The following is a 22,486-nucleotide window of genomic DNA, read 5'->3' as shown; positions in this document are numbered from 1 at the left end:
TCTAAATCTGGTCTCTGTTTTTGCCACGAAAGTGCTAATCATCACATCTGATCTTGTTACCTTCAGATGCTTCAAATTCTTTAGACTCTTTTTCCACTGTCTCCAGAGAGGTCTGGCTTTCCCAATAAAATTAAAGCAAACAGGCCATGGGTGGAACTCAGTGACAGAGCACTTACCTAGTATGCATGAGGCCCAGGGTTGAATCTCTAAGACCTAAATTAGAGCAAACACTATCTCTCAACTTTTCCTTTCCTCCCCAAAACAGCATGCCTTGATTTCACTTTTTCTTCTAGCTGCTATTCTTTCATAGAGAAGCTTTTAGGTTGAGTGAGTTGTCTCTGTTTACAGTTCCTCATGTGGGAGCCCTACCATTCTCTTTAAAATGGATTTCTTAGCTGGGCATCTGTGGCTCACATCAATAATCCTAGTTACTCCAGAGGTTCAGATCTGAGGATCATGGTTCAAAGCCATCACAAGAAGGAAAGTGCTTGAGATTCCTATCTCCAATTAACCACCAAATAAGCTAGAGGTGGAGGTTTGGAACACCAGTCTTGAGTGAAAAAGCTGAGGGACAGTGCCCAGGCTCTGAGTTCAAGCCCCAAAACCTGGCACCAAAAAAAACAAAAACAAAAACTTAAAGAAAACCGCTGACAAACATATTTAAGTTCTAAGGCTTTTTGGTTTTTGTTCTTTTTTCCCCATCCCTTTGTCTGCATCACTCACTGCTCTTCCTGCTTTTCAGGTCATTCCAACTCTCCACCAGACACCTGCTTCTGCTCTCTTCCCCGTCTGTACTTACTGCAGCTACTATGGTGGATTATGAGTTCTACCACTGGTTTTCCCATAACCTGGAGATCTCATCCACTCTCAAGATTTTAGGCACACAGATGATTCTCACAGAACACTTATTGTCTCCATTCGTCTGCCAGCTTCTAGTCCCTCAGTACCTTAACCTTAACAGGATCAGCAACAGTCTAAGTCCTGCCCCTGTCTATCTAGGCCATCTAACTAAACTATTTCATCTCTGGACTTCTCTTCGATAATTATAAAGTTAACAATAGGTAGAAGATTTTCCAAGGACCTCACAGCTTCTGAAATATTCTGAAATTGTAAAGTTTACATTATTACCATCTATCAGTTTCTGAAGCCGGAACTCTGCATGCTATCTTCTAATCTTCCTTTACTTTCTACCTCTCCAACTAAGACTCTCTTTCTAACACCCTTCAAATACATCCCCACTACCACGGCCTTTAGTCCAGGTCAGTATCACCACCCTTAGCTACAAAGTCCTTTATCTTCTGTCAGGATATCTGTCCCTGCCTTTCAAGTTAACCATGATTCAGCATCAGAGGCTTCAGAAAGCTGTTCTTGGCCATCTTGTGCAATACTGCAATACTGTACTGTACCATCTTGTGCAATCTTAACTGCAGTACTGTACTGTATGAATCTGTAGCTAGCCAATTGCTCCACAGCTGGTAAAGTCCTTGTGGTGCCATCCCTTACTGATTTGGTTCTGCATCCCAAGCATTAGAGGAGAATGAATGTCGAAAACTTGGAAAGAGATCTCTCACACAATTGTCCTCCTTTCACATGAGATTCTTCCTAATATGATGGACTCTGGTCATTATTAATCAATTTTCTCTCTTTCTTTGCTCTAATGTCCTTATGCATAATATGAAAATACCTGGCTTTTAGTTATTATTCACATGCTCAATAGACATTCATCAGGTGTGTCAAAACTGTTACAAAGCAGCAGTGATAAACAAATAAGTCCCTGCTATCAAAAACACTCCAGATGAGGGAAGACACAAACATCCATAGAAAAGTGTAAGATGGTAAGAGGCATGGCCAGAGAACTGGAATGGGAACTAAAACAGCAAGTGAGAAGTGTGTGTTAAGATCTAAGGGGAAGAGTGCTTGCAGACAGAAGTATGGAGCTTGGAGTATCTGAAAGGATAGAAATGCAGGTAGTGTACCTGGCACATAGTAATAAAGATAGGAAGGTGAAGAGGAATTTCTCTCTTTCCGCAGTGGTAGGGATTGAACCTCATGTCTCATGCTCGCTGAGCAAGTACTGTATTACTGAGCTACATCTGGAGACCTCTAAACGCCCCTCCCCCCCCCCCACACACAGTTGTTTGTGGTAGGTGTGTGCACGTGATGCACGTGCTTGAATTCAGGGCCTCACACTCTCCCTTGGCTTTTTCTACTTCAGGCTAGTGATCTACCACTTAGCTACACATTCATTTCTGGCTTTTTGCTGATTACTGCAAGTAAAACTCTTATAGACTTTGCTGCCGTGATTGGCTTAAGATCACCATTATCAGTTCTCAGCCTCCTGAGTGGCCATGGATGCCCAGCTAAAATACCACATATTCTTAAGAAAACAAGTATACGTTATACATTTTTCTCCTTAACTACATTATCTTCAAGTAGTTATTTCAAAGGCAATTAATAATCCCACCTTTACTTCAATGGTCTATTTCTTGCATTATATCTCACAACAGGTTACCATTTGCAGAAAAGGGGTTTTGTTTATAGTTCACAATGTTTGTATAAAACAACTTCTAAGTTCAGGAATGTGAAATGTTTACTATAGCCACATTTATTTTTCAGTTGTAAATGTATTCTTAAAGCAAGTATTCCAATTGCCTTTCACTGTGAATTCACAGAAGAGCAAGGTGTTTTGCAAGTCAATTTAGGAGAAAAACAGAAAGCCTGGTTAAGCCCAATTTAGGTAAGCTTAGGCTCAGCAGGCCTAAACACACAGAGAGAGCCAACTACTCACCCTCCAGGGTCTGGCACTGTAATGTTAACAGAGACAAACAAAGGGACCCAGGGGAGCAGAGGGAAGATTAGGGGTCCCCACTAAAACTGGGCCATTGGTCTCTTTTTAAAAACCCACACAGAGGGACACATACCAGGCTAAAAAGTATTAGGTCATTCTTGGCCACTTGCTCATTTCTACCCAACCAAGACTTACAGATGGAGAAGCTTTATTGTTAAAAGGTACTATTTTGAAACAAAAAACATATGAAGGCACACAGCAACGCTCAAATTGGGGGGATCCCTAAAAGGATAGGTCCTAACGGGGCCAGTGATGACTCTTTCAGGAGAGAGTGTGCTGGGACAAGATAAAAAGGTGCGGGCCCCTACCAGGTTCCAAGATTAGTATCACCAGTTCAGTATCACACATGAGGATCACAAGTGTGACAGTGCAAAATGCTCACACCTCACACAGGTCATGTTTGCCGGAGAACAACCTTCAGGTCTCTGGATCAGCTAGTATGGATGGACAGCAGGAAGGATGGGACTGCCTGTGCACTCCCTTGTGATGAAACCAAGTTTCCAGTGCAAAGCGCTAGTGACTCCACTCAGTAATTACCAACACACCAAAAACAGCATTTTGTTAGGCCAGTGCCAAGCCTTGCGGAATGCCTCTGAACTAGATTAAACCACTAGACTAGTAATTAAACTAACTTTATATGGGAGAGCTCTCTTGCTCAAACTTGAGCAATCCTGCTCACTTCAGGAAAGCAATTTTCACACAAAAGTGGAAACAGACAACTTCTGAGCCTGAGTTTCAGCTCAAATACCATGGCTGGCAGCTCTGCTCACTCAGCTACGAGATCAGGATACCAGCTACTTCCACAGGCCTTAAAGAGAATTAAGATTATAAAGTAATATGAAGATAAAAAGCACTAAATCCTAGTCGTGATCATCTGCAGACATTTTAATAGTCTGCTTCTGTAATAGCAAACAAGTCCTTACCATTGTATTCACCTAGACATTTTGGTAACTGTCACTACCATAGTATCTGAGGACCAGACAGTCTGTTGAAAGGCTGCTTGGCATCCTGTCAAAATGGCAAGCTTCTGCATCCTGTTACAGACTGCAGAAGCCTAAAAATCCAGAAAGATGATTTCTTTCAGACTCACCTAACTATGCCACATGACAATACTGTTTATTTCCAATAACTGATAATGAATTGGTAAACAACATATGTATAAATTCTGTGTTCCCTGCATAATTGCAGAATGGGCATCTTAAATGCAAAGAACAAATCAGCATGTGTATTACTAAATACTACAAATGCCTAAATAAAAAAACATTATCCCTTAAGATCATTCCCCTAAATAGGACAGTATACTGACACTTGCAAAGGTTCAATTATGGAGGTACTTTTGCAAACCCTAGACCTTGGAAGTCACTTAGGGAAGGCAGGTTTGCCTGAAGTAAGTCCTATTTTTTTTTTTTTTTTTTGGTCGGTCGTGGGGCTTGAACTCTGGGCCTGGGCACTGTCCCTCAGCTCTTCAGCTCAAGGCAAGTGCTCTACCACTTGAGCTACAGTGCCACTTCCAGTTTTCTGGTGGTTTATTGGAGATAGGAGTCTCACGGTCTCTCCTGCCCGGGCTGGCTTTGAACCGCGATCCTCAGATCTCAGCCTCCTGAGTAGCTAGGATTACAGGCGTGAGCCACTAGCGCCTGGCTTCTATTTTTTTTTTTTTTTTAAATCTAAGACTGATATTTACTGAGGTCACTTATGGCACCCAAGTTACAAAAAACAAACAAACAAAAAACAAAACACACATATACACAAACATACACAAAATCCCATAAAATAAAAACCCAATGTATTCCTGGGAGTAGGATCTCATAAATGTTGGGCTGAATGTCAAAACAAGTCAATTAAAGATTCTCTGAAAAGTGACTGGTAGAGTTGTTACACATTACAAAGAATTGTTACATTCATTCAGAATGAACTGAGAAAAGAACAGAAGAAATCAACTCCTTGTTGTGTCTATGACATAAACTTTTTAGGGACAATATTGTACAAGAAGATCATAAGGATCTTACCTTGCATAGCTTGGGGTAAAAACACATGTTAGCAGATGGTCCAAAAGTGGATGAGGCTATGATTATGAGTGATTACAATGCTGATTTAACACTCAAATGAATAATTTGAATAAAGTATTTCTTAATATGGATGTGCAAGAATAGCATTCATTTTACCATTTAATATGTGTACATTACCATTTAATATAGTATAGTATTATCATTTAACACAGTATAGCATATAATCATTTATTTATCATTTAATATGTGGATATTAATGAAACTACTTTAAGTATATATTAATCACTCCAATATCCCCTAAAAGTTTAATTATTCAAGTTATATATAAAGGTAAATGGGGAGGTGAGGGAGGGAAAGGATACTGGGAGAACAAGGGAAGGGGTAACAATGCTTGACAAGAAATGTACTCATTGCCTTACTCATGTAACTGTCACCCCTCTGTACAGCATCCTTTTTAAAACAAAAATTCTAAAAATGTATGGAACGTGTGATATATTGTTCAAGATGCATTGTACTCATAAACTGACATGTTGAATGGTAACCCCTATGTATAGCTAATTAAAGATAATACAAATATAATGTAAAAATAAATGAAATAAAATGTATGGAATCTTTTTTGAAACCTCATTGAAAAATGCTAAGCACTTTGATTTGAAGTAGTAGAGCTAAGTATATACACAGATGATTTTGGTATACTCTTTTACAATATGGTGACAGAAGACTGTAAATAACAAATCTCTAGAATTCTCTGAAAGTTTTATAGTCATTCTGAAAAAAGTTTCTAAATAATAAGTGCTTAAGATTTATAATAATTAAGATGAAACAGAGATACAGAAAATGAGGACAGAACCAGGATACATTTGATCAGAAAATACATTCATTATGTCCCTCCCCCACAGTATAACCCCTGCTTTCACTGTATTTGATGTTGGTATATTTGTGGAGGGGAAGAGAAAAAAGCAAATCATTTAAATAGGGATACAGGTGGACCCATTGCAACAATGAGATGTACAAGTTGTTATGTTGAAAATGAACTTTACAACTTTGGTGCGGGGGGGGGGGGGGGTGGAGGGGGGAGGCTGGGAAGGGATGGGAAGGGGAAACAAAGGAGGAGGCTACAATGCTTGACAAGAAATGTACTCATTATCTTGCCCATGTAATTGTAACCCCTCTGTACAGTATTTTCACAATAAAAAAAAAAAAAAGAAATTCATGACCTAGTATGAGCTCCCCCTTGTTTTGTGGTATTGGAGCTGGAACACAGAGTCTTGCACATGCTAGGCAGGTGACATGCCTAGACTGCTTCCTTAAAAACAGAGCTTAGCCTATCTCCTGAAAAATGGTGCCTCCTAGTCTTATTCACATCACAGTCATCCTAGATTTTTGCATCTATTAGGGCAGGTTTTCTGCAGGTGGAGGGAATTGGCATAAAGATGTCCTATGGGTTCCAGAAGAACATCTTCTCTAGGTGCAGAAATAGAGATCAATTTCATTGGGAAGAATAGCTACAGTTTAGGAGATGAGAAAGTAATCAAATAATGACTGAAAGTAAAATTACCTTGTAGATGCCAAAAAAGCCCAGGTCTCGCACAACAGACAAAGCACTGACCCGGGGACCCGTGGTGATTTCTCCAGCTACTTGCAAACGGATCTTGACAATTTCTAAAGGATTCGTGAAGATCACTTGGGAGCCTCCAGCCTAAAGAGTAAAAGAAAAGATTTGTGGTCAAAATTGTGATATGCTAATGTGGGTCACAGATAGAGTTCTTATAGAGGTGCTGGTGACTCATGCTTGTAATCCTAGCTACTTAGGAGGCTGAGATCTGAAGATAGTGGTGAACTTCCAGTCAGTCAGAAGTATAGCTATGGCTCAAGTGGAAGAGTACTAGCCTTGAGTAAAAAAGCTCAATGATTGTGCCCAGGCCCGGAAGTGGCACTGTGGCTCAAGTGGTAGAGTGCTCGCCTTGAGCTGATGAGCACACGAGTAGTGCCCAAGCTCAGAGTTCAAGACCCACGACCAACAAAACAAACAAACAAACAAAACAAAAAAACAGGCCCCTGGGTTCAAGCCCAAGGATGGGCACAAGCACAGCACATGTGTACACACATACACACACACATATACACACGTACAGTTTTATCTGTAAGAGTCTGTAGTTTCAATCTCTATTAATTAAAATATCTGGTTATAAACGAATCCAAGTAAAATCACTGCTTAGAAAGTCTTTTATGTGGAAGCTCCAACTTCTCAATATGGAAGTTGAAAGAGGGCAAGATCAGAGGACAACTTCTATTGGCCTCATAGTAAATGATAAAAGATTCTTTGGAAATCTTTGGGGACTGAGGATGTAGCTCAATCATGGAGTACTTGCTTGGCATGTGTAAGGCTCTGGGTTCCAGAACAGCACCAGGAAAAAAATAAAATCCTATTGTACAAGCATATACCACCACAAACATCAAAGCCAAGTGTACAAAGGTAGTGATAAAATAAAAAAAAATCAGTATTAGAATAAAGAAACACAGACCCTGCTTTTTACAATAACAAGGGAAAAGTAAGACAAATACTCTTAAATAATGGGTTCCAGGATTCTGGCAATGATTCAAAAATTGCATGCAAACAGGTAAACTTAGATAACATTTTTTAATTGGGTGGATCATCAAATATCAGTTATGGGATTATTCATATGATATTATATCATTCATATGTTACTTGTATAGAGAATTGTCTTTTCATATAAGATAAATGGTATGTCAAAGTAGTAAAAATATATATTAAAATCAATTATGGCCCAAACTTTATGAATAGTGTGTGTTACTTCATTCCAACAATGGCTGGATGACATACCTCCAAGATCACTAGCAAAATCTTTAAAGTGTACTATACTAGAAATTTTAAGCTAGCCATTTTAAAGCTAAGCCTATATTTATTAGAAGCAATTATATTCTTATCATATACTTCAACTTGTTCCTTGCCACCAATTTGCTAAATTGTTGTATCATCCAAACTTAGATTAGTATGTAGCACAATTCAGAATTTTTTTTGGGGGGGTGGGGGTTGGTCGTGGGGCTTGAACTCTGGGCCTGAGTGCTGTCCCTAAGCTCTTCAGCTCAAGGCTAGCGCTCTACCACTTGAGCCACAGTGCCACTTCCGTTTTTTTGGTGCTTTATTGGAGATAAAAGTCTCATGGACTTTCCTGCCTGGGCTTGAACCATGATCCTCAGATCTCAGCCTCCTGAGTAGCTAAGGATTATAGGCATGAGCCACCAGTGCCCAGTTTACAATTCAGAATGCAGAGATGTCACTAAAGTCACGCTGCAGTCATGGTGCTGACATTTCATAGCTCAGTAGATACCATCATGGTAACATGGGGAATTTGGGTCAACATAATTCAAAACTACTTCATGGTAGATTCTTTATTCCTATGTATGGGCCCTCCCAAAATGATCTGAACCCAAACAAAATTAACCACAAGGATAGTCTTTGGGGTATTATTTACAATATCTGGAAATAAAGAATTAGAAACAATATAAATATTTAAAAGCAAGGAATTGGTTAAATTATGTCCATACATATATCTATATGTATACATATAGATACATATATAAATATATGTAGCCAATAAAAATACCATGAAAAATGTTCAAAATTTCCTCTGAATTAGAAACTCTCACATGTTTAAGATGCATGTACCCTTTTCTATAACACACTTGATACCACCACAGAATGATGCATGAAACAGATGCTTCAGGAAGACTGTAATGATACCAGGAAAAAGGAACTATGGGCCCATAACTTCTGGTGGACTCAGAAAGAAACAACTTAGATTCAATGTGGCATAAGGTGTCAAAGATGAATCAAGGGGTCCTTTGGAGTCAGGCTGGAAGGAAATGTGAGACTGCAAGGCACCGGGAGGAGATGCTTATCCTCAGACGGTGTCTGAGTATCACCACAGTTTGATCGCAGAGCAACACACTGCCTGCTGCTCTTCTAACTCCTAGTCTATTATCTGTTCACAGTACCTTAGCCATGTTTCTCCTTTGCAGAGATCAAAGACAGTCAAGTAGGCAGAATAGGCAGACAACGAACAGGAATCCCTATTGTGCACAGTCTTTGTGTCCCTCATCACTTGCGAGCTCTGGCTGTGTAAAGATGGTGACGTTTTTGTGAGTGTAATTTTTGTCACAAGTCATTTCCCTGTAACTTTCTAGGACCTTTGGCAAGTAGGACAGGGAGAGCTTTACATATTGAACTCAGTGTGGGACACTGTATTTGCTGTGGGAGACACGACTTCTCCACATGTTTCCTTCCATTGCTTTTGTTAGTGAATCCCTATAAGAAAGAAACATTCACCTATTACAGTCTTGCTTCTTCATCTTCATCATTCATTCACATATTTGTTCCCCAAACATTTAGAAGTGATCATGTTCAAAGTTTGTCCTAGCAACAGCAGGGATACAGGATGTCTGAGAAAGCTTTCTGTTCTCAAGGAATTTGAAGTAAGATTAGAATGGGTATTCACTGAACATTAACATCCATTATGGGCTACTTGGGTATTGCTCTGTACATTGTGTGTGTGTGTGTGTTTTACTTAATTGTAAACTGAGGCATAGAAAGATTAGATCAACTATTATGGGCTGAAAATAGTTGATTATGACTCTCTTCCATTCTCTATGTGTCATAATGTGACCTATATTTATAGAGACAGGGCCTTATAACAAAGGGAATTAAGTTAAAGTGGTCTTTAAGGTAAACCCTAATCCAATCTCTCAGGTAACCTTACAAGAGGAGGAAATTAAATAGAGACATGTAAGGTGCAGAGAAAAGATCATGCAAAGACACAGAGATAAAACGACCAAAAGGGAAGCCATAGAAAAAACCAGGTTTGCCAATATTTTTATCTTGGACTTCCAGCCTCCAGTAATGTAAGAAGATAAATATCATTTGTTTAAATCACCATCTGTGGTTCTTCATTTTGGCATCACCAACACTTTGTCCAAAACAGTAACTACTTGACTCACAAATATAGGAAGTGAGGGAGGGAGGGAAGAAACGATGAAAGTGTGACATCAAACAAGATTGATTTCATTCTTAAACTGCATGTTAACTCGTTTGTATAACTATTTAAAAGACAATAAAAATAGAAGATAAAATGCTAGCTGACAAATGAAATGGGCTCAGGACTTAGGTAGTCTAGGTAAAACTAGAAGAAAACCAGCAACAAGGGGATACCAAATGTGTATGGCAGCAGACCTAGTACCACATTTGTAAAGTAAAATGGAATAAGGATAATAATTATGATGAGATCTACTTTATCCATCATCACTTACTGAGCATCTACAATGTACATGGCACTGTGCATTTTTGGCTAGGTTCTCATAATATCATAAGGTAGGCAATAATATAGATTATCCTGATTTTATAAGTAAACAAAGTAAACTGAGGTTGAGAGGAGTAAGGAGATTCTTTAAATTGCCCATAGTCACTGAGCTAGGAAGGGAGACTATGATTCTACGTGAAAGTTGCTGGCAGCTAGAGCCTGGACACTTCCTTACCTTCCATGGCAGCATGGAAGTCTGACCAGTGGCCTTCTAGATGGCATAGAACGGATATGAAAGATGGTAGCCAGTCAACAGCGAGGTTGTAGAGCTAAATCATGGAAAGTTAATGACACTAACTTAGAAGAACAAGCTGCTTTATGGATGGATAAGGTAATAGTGAATTTTTGTAAGTAGGGCTGAGCACATAGCTAGTAGAATAGTAAGACTGGTGTCCAAGCCGCAGGAGGACTCCTGAGCAGCAGACAGGAGTGTCCACAGCACTAATGTGGGAAGAAAGGCCTGAAGCAGGGTGAATAATTAGGGTTTTAGCAGACTACATGAAAGATACAAGGCCACAATTAAAACAATTGCATCTGCAATGAAGTAAGGGGTGGGAGACCATAGGGTCCATGAAACAGCTTAGGTGATATCTGAACAGGGCCTCAGAGGACCCACAGCCACAGGAAGCACCACAGTGGTGTCTATTTAAGAGTCTACGGCATGAATTCAGAACAGAAAGTAGGATAAGATCATGCTTAACAGGTACGCAAGTGATAAAGAGGAACATGCTGCAGAAGGCAAGGCATAGCAAGTTGAGAGAGGGCATATACCACATGTAACAGATGCCAGGAGCTTGCATGCGATGGGAGGGAGCAAAACCAAGAGTGGAGAGGGACTAAGAGTGGGATGAACAATGAACATCCTGTAATCTTAGATACCATGGAGGCCGAGATCTGAGGATCACCGTTCAAAGTTCATGAAATCCTTTCCTCCAATTAGCCAGAAAAAAAGCTGGAAGTGGAAGTGTGGCTCAAGTGGTAGAGTGCCAGCCTTGAATGGAAAAACTCAAGCAAGAGCTTGCAGCTCTGAGCTCAAGGCCTAGTACTGGCACAGAACAACTAAAGTTTGCTTTCATGGTATACAGAGTTGGGAAGAATTGAGTTATAGGAAAAAACATATCAATTAGTAATTGTCTTTACTACTTGTGCTTCAAAGATAAATACAGAATCAAGTAAAGAGACATGATTAAAGTTCTGAGAGAATTATGGTGAAGTTAATCTGATCTTCAATAGAGAAAATGAAGTCAGATGTGGAGCTATGCTTAAGTAATGGAACACCAGTCTTGAGTAGAAAAAGCTAAGTATGAGCATGAGGCCCTGAGTTCAAGTCCCAGTATCAGAATACACATACACCCCCACCCCCACACAAAGATGGGAGCTATTGGTACCTTGCTTGTCGACATACAAACCAAAGTTCATGACATATTTAGCTATGGAGACTTCTACTTGAAGCGTATAATCTTCATAGACTCACCACCTTTGCATGCAAGAGAGGAAGGCTCAGAGCAACTGGAAAGGTAAATGGGGCTGTGAAAGCTACCAGTCTGTCAGCATGAAGCCCAACCACCCAGCTTCTCATAGAATAAGGCTCTAGGAACACAAAGCATCATCGTTTCCAAATGCTCTAATTTTTCACATGATACAGTACTCACAGCTCAAAGTAAAATTATAGGTTTTTTTCTTGTAACACTCCCTCTCTGAAATGGGCTATCAGATAGATAGTTTGCAAAGAACCTAAAAATGAAGCTTCTATCACAGCTTCTTTCAATGTCCAGATGCTCCTAGAAGCTTAATTCTTTGTCTTCCTCATAATTTTGCAACCAAAATTTCTCTTGCTGTGTCACATAATTATTTACTTCATTGTAGACACTTCTAAACTCAACATAGGGGACTCTAGTTTGAGAAGTGTCCCATGTTATTTCTTTTAAAAAATATAACAAGAGCAACATTTCAAAAATGCAAATATGAGAAAGGCACTGTAATCGTACTATCTGCTTCATGTTTTCTTAGTACTTCAAGAACAATGAGCAGGAGTGGGCAAGTAAGATTTACAGTCACTTCAAGACATTTTGCTCATTATCATAACCATAAGAAATTTCAACAGCCTAAAAATATTATATCTAAAGCATCAGTTCAGAAGCTCCAGTTCCTGTAACTCCACAGTCTACTTTTTTTTTCATCTGCAAAAGCAAACCTTTCCCCTGTGCCTCTCCACTAAATTAATAGTATTCTTTCTTGGGATATGAGGAGTCAAGTCAAAATACTCTGAAGATGAAAATCCATTCTTTTTTTTTTATGATTTTCCTACCAAGCCATTCTAACCAACAGTCTTCCAAACTCTCAGAGGATACTATACTTATATCACAATCAATCCCTGTCCACAGAAAATACAGCAAATTCCTTTTTTTAAACATAGAGTAATTGCTGCTGTTTTAAAGTAAAAGCATTAAATATAACTATAATTTAATCACCTTCCCTTAATTTGAATTCACATGGTAGATACTTATAAGTACTTAAAAAATTAAGTGGCAAAATGTATATGAAGAATGTGTATCTTGATATTTTAATTATGCTCAATTGAATGTACTCAGATTTAAAGTGCTTTTCACAAATGACATGTGCTAAGAATATCTAATTGCACACTGATATTCTAAAATATGTGCTTATATGTGTCAAAAATAGATTAATATGAAGTTACAGAATATGACAAAAACAAACTAAAATTCAAATACCTTATTTTGAATATTTGGCTACAAACAAAATTGCAACTACAATTAGGTAAATGCCTAATGATCTGTGGTCCATTAAAATGAATATATATGTGATGATGAAGGTATGTGGATATCCAGTAAATTAGAAAATAAGGATTTCTTAAGAAATTTCTTAAGAAACTTCAAACTTCAATTTACTTTCATTTCTACTCTTACCAACTCAATTTTAGATAGAAGCCTTAAAATTATTTATTTGTAACACAAATACTATTAGTTTATATAAGAGTCAAAGGCATAAACACACGTATTCAGTGAATAGTAGTGGATGGACTGGATTAATGTGCATTACTCAGTAGCAGTCGACTACTGTGCTAAGTGTTGAAGAAGGCATTCAACAACCTCCCAGAAAAGATGGCCATTTGAGGTAATATGAGGTCAAACGCCATTCACTCTATCTGGCTCTGAAAGGATGTGTATGGGGACACACATTGTCATCCAAGACACATTGTCATCTTCTGTAATCAGGAACTTAAGTTCCCACCCAAGTTGACAAGAGTATCTTTTCTTAAACTCTACTTGTTATGGGCTAAATTATATCTTTAGAAAACTCATACATTTAAGACCCAACTCAAAGTACTTTAAGATGAGACTGTATTTTGTAACAGGGCCTTTAAGGAAGCAGTTAAGCCAGGAGATAGTGATTCACACCTGTAACCCTAGCAACTCAGGAGGCTGAGACTTGGAAGATCAAGGTCTGAAGCCAGCTGGTATAGAAAAGTCCTTGAGACTCTATTTCCAATTAATCAGTAAAATGCCAGACTGAAGGCCTGGGTCAAATAGTGGAGTATTAACTGTGAACAAAGCCCTGAGTTCAAGCCAGGTATTGGCAGAAAAAATAATAAATACAAAGAAAAAAAAGAAGTAATAAAATAAAACAAGGTCATTAGGATTGGTGTCCTTCTAAGACGAAATTAGGATACAGATAACACAGAGACTGAGGAGTGACCCTGTGAACACAGAGAATTGTCATAGGCAAAACAAGGAGAGCAGTCTCAAGAGAAAGCAAACCTGCCAATCTCTCAATCTGGGATCTCCAGAACTGTGAGACATAAATTTTTGTATTGGTATAGCAGACCTAGTAAACGAATCACTGAGACTCCAACTAAATATTCACTTCACTAAACATAAAGCAATATACAATTTTTTTTCCTTTGATCTGGTATATAAGTTAAGCTTTGCAAAGAGAATTAAATAGATTCTTACCATTTAATTAGGCTGTGTTCTCATCTTAATTTTTCAACCACATGATAGGCAGAAATGGCTATTCTGTTTACAGATTTTATAAATATTAAGTTTCATATTTTCAGCTTCATAAGGTTTTAATAGGCCTATAGGAACCTGGCCAAGAAACCAAAGCAGAAGCTATTTGACTGACATTAAAAAGCAATTAAGTTACAAACTTGTCAAATATGTTAACATTTGGAGTCTGCTTGTTATACATGTCTATTTTGACTACTACCACCAGAATCATTTAATGCTTTACAGACTTTCCATATCTAAAGTATGAAAGCTGTGGCCCATTCTTTCTTCAGATTTTCCAAGCATAACAAATCCCTCCTCTATTTATTAGAAATCCAGAATAATGGTTCCAGAGTCAAAAATATTCAGAGACTTTAATAGAGAACGGAAAGCAAGGAAAACAAAAGATGGTATCTGGCTGTCTCTGTGGCTATAATAATGTTGGACTTTGTTCTACTAAGATAATGTATCATCCGAGACTCCAAAGGCAGCTGTAACCAGACAGGTTATACCTAAATGTCTTAGTGTGCCTACAAGAACCTATCATAGGCTAGACAGCAGAGAAACAACATAGAGTCTGGATGTCCAAGGACAGGGTACCAGCATAGTTGGGACTTGGTGAAGGTCGTCTTCCTAGTTCACAAATACTATCGTCTCCCTATGTTCTTACATGGTACAAGTGAAGAGGGTACTCTGTAGATCCCTTTTATAAGGCACTGCGTTGCATTCATGGTTTAAACTTATCTCCCCCCAAACTGCTAACACAATCACATTGGGCTTTTAAGTTTTGACATTAATTATATAGGGAAGTAAACAGTAAATTTACAGCCTTCAGAAACTTCTTACCATCAGGTCAGTCTTTTCCTTCCTTCCCTCCTTCCTTCCTTCCTTTCTTCCCTCCTTCCTTCCTTCTTTCTTCCCTCCCTTTCTTTCCTTCCTTCCCTCCCTTCTTTCCCTCCCTCTCTCTTTCCTTCCTTTCTTTCTTCCTTTTTATTCCCTCCCTTTTGTCAGTCTATGCAAGAGTCATCTGGAGAAAGCTTGTCCCTGAGGCAGGCAGCCAGTGGAACTTTATTCCAGGCCAAAACCTTAGTCCCATCCCCTAGACAGCCTTTTGGGTGAACCATGATGGAGCTACCTCCTCGGCTTCTCAGAAATCTCCAAATTTGGACATTGCCATGGTTGGCTTTCCCCCTTCCCCCTGCTGCCCCAATCATTGGCTCTTTTAAGAAAAACCTCTCTTTTATATGATTCCCTCATGGTTTTGACATGATAATTTCACAAGTTAACCATTCAATGAAATATTTTCTTAAAACATAAGCCACAATAAATAAACTATACAAAATTCCCCCATGTTATTATCTTTATCCTGTTTTTAAGGTTCTGAATATATTTGGAATTACTTATTTGCCATTTTTAGAAATGAAGTCAAAATAAACATTTTAAAGGTTGGTTCTATTACTGAGTACTCATGGATGGCATAAACTCGTGAGAAACATCCTGGGATCCACATATGTAGATATGGTTACAGCTACGTCAGAGGCCTATCAATTTTTCCTTTACTGCCTTCCCTGGAGTAACTGTTCTTCATTGGTCATCTGTTTCTGAGCAAATTGGACATGGTATATAAGAAACTACCCTTCTTTCCCAATTCTGTAATTGCCTCATCAATACCACCTACTAGTCAAACATTTATTCATTCAATACTTTTTGAACTTTCCCAAGGCACAGATCAATCTCAGTGTGATGGGGATTCTTTCTTCAGTATTTGGATGTCCTAGTTTAGTCCGTAAAGTTCTGAGAGATACAATGAGCTGACAACACATAGTTATCTTCTATGAAAGATCTTCTCAAGTGACTGTTTTTTTTTTTCTTTCTTTCTTTAAGCAAAGACAACAGTTTATACATAACACCTGATACAGTCTCTAAGGCTTCAAGTCATTAGGAGTTGATGAACAGGGTTAATGTAAACATAAATAATCTGTGTAAGGTGGTCTTCTTACAGTTTGGAGTATATACAGAAAATTCCCCTAGGAAATAGTCTAAATAAAAACAAATATTTCAAAAAATCATGTATTAAATTGTTATTAAATTATAAATGGACTCTAAAAATGTAAGCCTTTAAAAAAATGAACTTATTTCCATAGTATCGTCTTTGTTACTTTACATGTCACACAAGAATGATTTTGAGTTAATGACTGAGCCTCAGGCCATCCTACATTTATGAATACGATATGTGTAGAGACTTGTAAGTGAAAGAAGAATTCTGCTTTAAGAAAACTGCACTGTGAGGCCAGCTCTCCACAGGAACCCTGAGAAGAGCAAGATCGCAAAAGTAGGACTTAAATCCACTTCAGGCAATCTTCCTCACCAGCTTTGATTGCCTGAGTCTATGTGTTCATTACACAAGGGCATTTTCTCCCTAGTTTGATATGATTGGTTCTGAAATCTCAAGGGACTTCAAGCTCAATCATAAGGAATATGGCTTTGGGTATATTTTATGATGAAAGTACCCACACTATTATTCAGGGCACACTTACAGAATTCAGAGCTAAAAACAAAACAGCACAAGAAGAGTTTGAAGACATTTATAGGTGCTGGAAAAAATTAAACTATTGAGGATATAATCATTTATATCTAGGTGGGGTCATGACTCAAGGTTTGTCATTGACCTTCTATCTGAAATACAATTTGTCAATCAAATTTTTTATCTTAGTAGTAGCTAAATAAAAAATCAAACACAAATGGGCTAATTACCTGAGGCCAATGCAGGGGACAAAAAGAGATTGAAAGGTTCTATTGTAATCCTAGCTACTAAGGAGGGTGCAATCTGAGGATCAAGGTTTGAAACCAGTTTTGGTAGACAAATTCAAGAGATTCTTGTCTCCAACTAATAAACAAAAATCAGCAGTGGAGGTATGGTTTAACTGGTAGAGCACCAGCTGTAAGCAGAAAAAGCTAAGAAAGTACAAGGCTTTGGGGCTGGGATTTGTCTCAACAGCAGAAGAAAAAAAGAGCAAAAAATAGTGAAAGGCCTTGAATTCAAGACCCAGTATAGGAACAGCAAGGGGGGGGGGGGTGTCAAGGGAGAGAGAGGGGGAGAGAGGGAGACAGAGAGAGAAACAAAGAGAAAGGAAGGAAGGAAGGAAGGAGGAAGGAAGGAAGAAGGAAAAAGGGAGGGAGAGAGGGAGGAAGGGAAGAAGGAATGAAGGAAGGAAGGAAGGAAGGAAGGAAGGAAGGAAGGAAGGAAGGAAGGAAGGAAGGAAGGAAGGAAGGAAGGAAGGAAGGAAGGGAGGGAGGAAGGGAGAGAGGGAGGGAGGGAGGGAGGGAAAAAAAGAGGGAGGAAGGGGAGAAGGGAGAGAGGGAAGGAGGGGAGGAAGAAGGAAGGAAGGAAGGAAGGAGGAAAGAGGGAAGGAAGGAAGGGAGGGAGAGAGGGAGGGAGGGAGGGAGGGAAAAAGGGAAGAGGAAAAAAGGGAAGGGAAGAGATGCTAAATTACTGTGAGAGAGATCAAGTAGGCCAAGGGGAGAAAACGGAGAGGGCAGTCAGTTCCATTCTCAAGAGCCTTTAGTTTCAAGTCATGAATGTAAATCCTCATTTTTTTTACTGCTAGTTTAGAGCTCCTTGTAACCACAAACAACCTCAGAAGATCAATGAGTTCCAGAATAAGCAACCAACTCACATGGAAGACCTGTAACTGGCTCAGATGGCTTCCAGGGTAGAAGAGGATGATGTTCTCTCTTACAACACTGTTTTCTGAATTGTCTAGTACTTAAAAGATACTTTGTTGTTATTCCTATTAAGGAGAACTAATTTTTCTTTTTGTGGATCTGAAATGATACAATGTTGTATCTGACTATCTTGTAGCTTTTGTTCAGGGGTGTGTGTGTGTGTGTGTGTGTGTGTGTGTGTTCAGGTGTGTGTGTGTGTGTGTGTGTGTGTGTGTGTGTGTGTGTGTGTGATTTCAACTCATGTACTTGCTCAACTTTTCACTGGCATTCTACCATCTGAGGCATTCTTCCACTTTTTTTTCCCCCTGGTTAGTTGAGGATGAGATTTATCTACCTTGGTTGGCTTTGAATTGTGATCCTCAGATCTTACCTCCTGAGTAGTGAATGGCTCTATCCAGAAATTTAAAAGATCCCTATTGTTGGGTAGCTCCCTTTCAGAATCAGGCTCCCATAGTTTGCAATGTCTCAGCCACTCAGAGAAACCACAGTAGATGCTCTAACCCACAGTCACACTGCTGGCAGCTGACACTCCAATCCTAGCTGCCCTCTGTCTATACTGGGTTGGGGAAGATCCAGTCAACCTAGGTAACCTTGAGATGATAATAATCAATTGTTGCCTGTAGCCACTAGGTGTTAAAATGATTTTTTTTGTGTGTGCAGTAGTAATCAAAATACCTCTTCTTCTCAAATCTGCTTACTATTAAGAGGTAAGCTCTTAATTAAGAGGTAAGCATGCAACCTGGGCTAAGATACAGTAAAAACCATAATAAAAGGATACTTGGAACCAGGTGCAATCGCTCACATCTATAATCCTAGCTAATTGGAAGGTAGAAATTAGGAGGATCACAATTTGAGGGCAACCCAGACAAAAAGACCCTACCTCAACCAAATAAAAAGCTGAGCAGACCTGGGTAAGGTGGCTCAAGCTTGTACTCATACATAATTAGGAGGCAGAGATTGAGGAATCATGTTTTGAGGCCAGCTAGGATATAGAAGTTCACAAGAAGTTCCATTTCAATCAATGGCTGGCCACAGTGATGCATACCTGTCATCTCTACCAACACAGAGAACACAAGTAAGAAGAATGCAACCCAGACAGACCTGGACATCAAGTGTGACTCTATTTCAAAAATAACCAATACAAAATAGGGTGAAAGTGGGGCTCAAGTGGGAGAGGACATACCTAGTAAAGCACAAGGCCTAGAGTTCAATTCCAGTATATTATGCAGAAAGCATAAATAGGAAGACTGCAGTTCAGGCTAGCTTAGGCAGAAACTTGAGACCTTATTCAAAAAATAACTATAGCAGAAAGGGCTGAGGCATAGCTTAAATGGTGACACACCAACAAGTTCAAGGTCCTAAGTTCAAACTAGGAAGGAAGGAAGGAAGGAAGGAAGGAAGGAAGGAAGGAAGGAAGGAAGGAAGGAAGGAAGGAAGGAAGGAAGGAGGGAGGGAGGGAGGGGAAGGAGGGAAGGAAGGAAGGAAGGAAGGAAGGAAGGAAGGAAGGAAGGAAGGAAGGAAGGAAGGAAGGAAGGAAGGAAGGAAGGAAGGAAGGAGGGAGGGAGGGAGGGGAAGGAGGGAAGGAAGGAAGGAAGGAAGGAAGGAAGGAAGGAAGGAAGGAAGGAAGGAAGGAAGGAAGGAAGGAAGGCAGGCAGGCAGGCAGGCAGGCAGGCAGACAAGGCAAGGAAAGTAAAAAGAAAAGAAAAAAAGAGTAAAAAGAAAAAAGAGAAGGGGAGAAATCAACTGGTCATTAGAAACTGATGAGCGAGCAGAACTATACTTGAGATCAGGGGCTGGGGTTGTTTGGAGCTGAGCAGTAGAGCATAATTCTTTGGGTTCAGTACCAATCTCCAGCCTTATGGCTTAAATCTGAAGTGTCACCGTAACGCTCATGTTATTGTAAAGACTAGATCATGAACAATGGAGTTCTGCACAGTGACTAGGGCGTGAGTGCTCTAACCTCATCAGTGGATTTATTCACGGATATACCCATAGTCTAATGACATCATGGGGAGGTGGTGGAAGCCATGTGGGGCATAAAGGAGAATGCCCTGAAAGGATGTATTTTGTCCTGGCCTCCTCTACCTTGCTTGCTGGTTGCCATGAGGTAGGTAGCTTTCCTTTACTGTGTACTTCTGCCATGCTGTTTCTGCTTTACCACAGGCTTCAAAGCAGTCGTGCCAGCTTACAGTGAGATTATGAGCCAAAAAGAAATCTTTTATCCTTTCAGTTGTTACTCTCAGGTATTCTGAGAATTAATATATTCAAATGCTACGAAAAAGAAAAAAATCTGAGATTTCAAGAGTCCTCAACGTAGTTTGGGTCCATAGCCAAACTCCAAAAACTCTCCTTTCCTCTAATACAACTGTGTGTGATCACATTCTTTTCCATTCAAAAAGCCTAAATGGAACACATGCTTTCATAAACTGCAAAACATATATCCAAAGTTACCAAAAGATACTGGAACAGAAGGAAGATTAGCGCTCATCGTATTTTAATTATTACCGATGTTTTCTCAGCCAATCATCGCCATGACCATGAAAGGTTAAGAGTAATAGGTTAAAGATGACTACAAGAGCTTTGCCATTTTCTCCATTCAGAATAACAGCATATTTTCCTTGCCACTGAATCTGATTGTTTAACAAATACGATGTGGGTAAATTGATTCCAGGTCCCTCACTGTACGTTCAGGCCTCCTTTGAGTAGGGGAGACAACATGGCTTAAGAAAGTCCAGTTAGCCAGTGGCAAGGCCAGCTGAAGGAGACCCCTCTACCCTCAGGCATTAGCCTGAGCTCCTAGCTGGCTACTATTTATATGAGGAAATGGACTTCCAGAAACCCCAACAATCCAGATAAAATGATATGAAATATACAGAACTATCCAGTCACTATGAAGAGAAGCAAGTTATTGTTTTAAGCCACTATGTCTTAGAGTGGCTTGTGATATGGCAACAGATAACTGAAATAAAGTTATCTCCATTTTGCAGATAAAAATTAAGGCACCCAGGGCGCCAGTGGCTCACGCCTGTAATCCTAGCTACTCAGGAGGCTGAGATCTGAAGATCATGGTTCAAAGCCAGCCCAGGCAGGAAAGTCCGTGAGACTCTTATCTCCAATAAACCACAAGAAAACTGGAAGTAGGGCTGGGAAGTTGGCTCAGTGGTAGAGCGCTTGCCTTGCATGCCTGAGGCCCTGGGCTCGATTCCTCAGCACCACATAAGTAAAAAGAAAAAAGCCGGAAGTGGCGCTGTGGCTCAAGTGGTAGAGTGCTAGCCTTGAGCTGAAGAGCTGAGGGACAGCGCCCAGGCCCAGAGTTCAGGCCCCATGACCGGACCCAAAAAAAAAAAAAAAAAAAGGAAACTGGAAGTGGTGCTGTGGCTCAAGAGGTAGAGCACTTGCCTTGAGCTGAAGAGTGCTGGGACAGTGCCCAAGCCCAGAGTTCAAACCTCACGACCAAAAAAAAACCCTAACAAACAAATATTAAGGTTCATCTAAAGCAATTATGTTTTCTAGTCCCTGACTCACAACTGGTAGGTGAAGGCTTCAGGATCTGGAAATGACTTAAAGACCATGTTCTTTAGAGCACAGGGATTGCTTGCTGTTATATGTGATCATTTAAATTATTATTATTATTCTCATAAAGACTTATTTTATAAATTAAATCAGCTCTACTATGTAATTCTCCAAAATTAGACCTGCAAAAGGTTGAACAGAATATTTTACTTTGCAAAGTGATGTCTTTCTAAATCCTCTCTATTCTGGATGACTTGGGAATCACTATCATTATGGATTGAAAAGACAGAAGGTACATTTTATTATGAATGAAAAGGAGCATAACTAACACAGGAAAAAAAGATGTATATGAACTAAATTGAAGACTTTCAATGACCATTTAAAAAATTACAAAGAATAAGGTCTTATTAGTTCATGGTTCAGAGTTTTGGAAGTCCAAGACAAACTTATTTTTAAGAGGTGTTTTGGCTTCAAAATTTTTTCATTTAGCAAATGTTTACTAGGAGCCTGCCAGTTGCCATGTTAATCCAAGGTCCTTGGGCCATGCCAATGAGTGAGAAGATCCTTCCCGTGAGGTGTCTATCCTTTATAACAAAACACAGAAAGCAAGAGGTAGACAGACTGCACAGAATGATTGAAAAGTGGCAAGAGCTATGCAGAGGGAGAAGAAAAGAGAAAAAAAGACAGAAATGAGGTAGGATCCCCGGTATAGGAGACAGAGAGTGTGTTTTCAGTGGGGAAGGTTAACATTTTTAAGTTTATTCAGAACTGGATATATGTTTAAATTTTAACACTGAAGAAATGACTAAAGTCTAGGGAAAATCCCCAAGTTACCAAAAACTTGGTTAAATGAACATACTGTTCTAACCATAGTTAACGGGCCTATAAATTCACACATGCTGTTTGATTACAACTATACCACATTACAACAATTGGAAGCAATGCTCCCTTCTGATACTCTTCTCTAAAAGTAAAGAACATCAGTAGCACTGATAAAAAGAA

At 39.4% G+C, this 22,486-nt stretch overlaps 1 protein-coding gene across 1 annotated transcript in view; it reads right to left on the bottom strand.

Annotated features, from left to right (window-relative positions):
* Slc25a13 (solute carrier family 25 member 13) overlaps positions 1-22,486 on the bottom strand; it is a 160,862-nt gene that overhangs the window by 17,566 nt on the left and 120,810 nt on the right. Inside the window, exon 14 of the mRNA XM_042684629.1 lies at positions 6,416-6,556. Coding sequence (XP_042540563.1) covers positions 6,416-6,556 — 141 coding nt within the window. The remainder of the gene's footprint in view (positions 1-6,415; positions 6,557-22,486) is intronic.

The sequence above is a fragment of the Dipodomys spectabilis genome, unplaced genomic scaffold, assembly GCF_019054845.1.
Source record: "Dipodomys spectabilis isolate Male_0828 unplaced genomic scaffold, ASM1905484v1 ptg000089l, whole genome shotgun sequence".
NCBI lineage: Eukaryota > Metazoa > Chordata > Mammalia > Rodentia > Heteromyidae > Dipodomys > Dipodomys spectabilis.
This window is presented reverse-complemented; position numbering and strand designations above follow the sequence as displayed.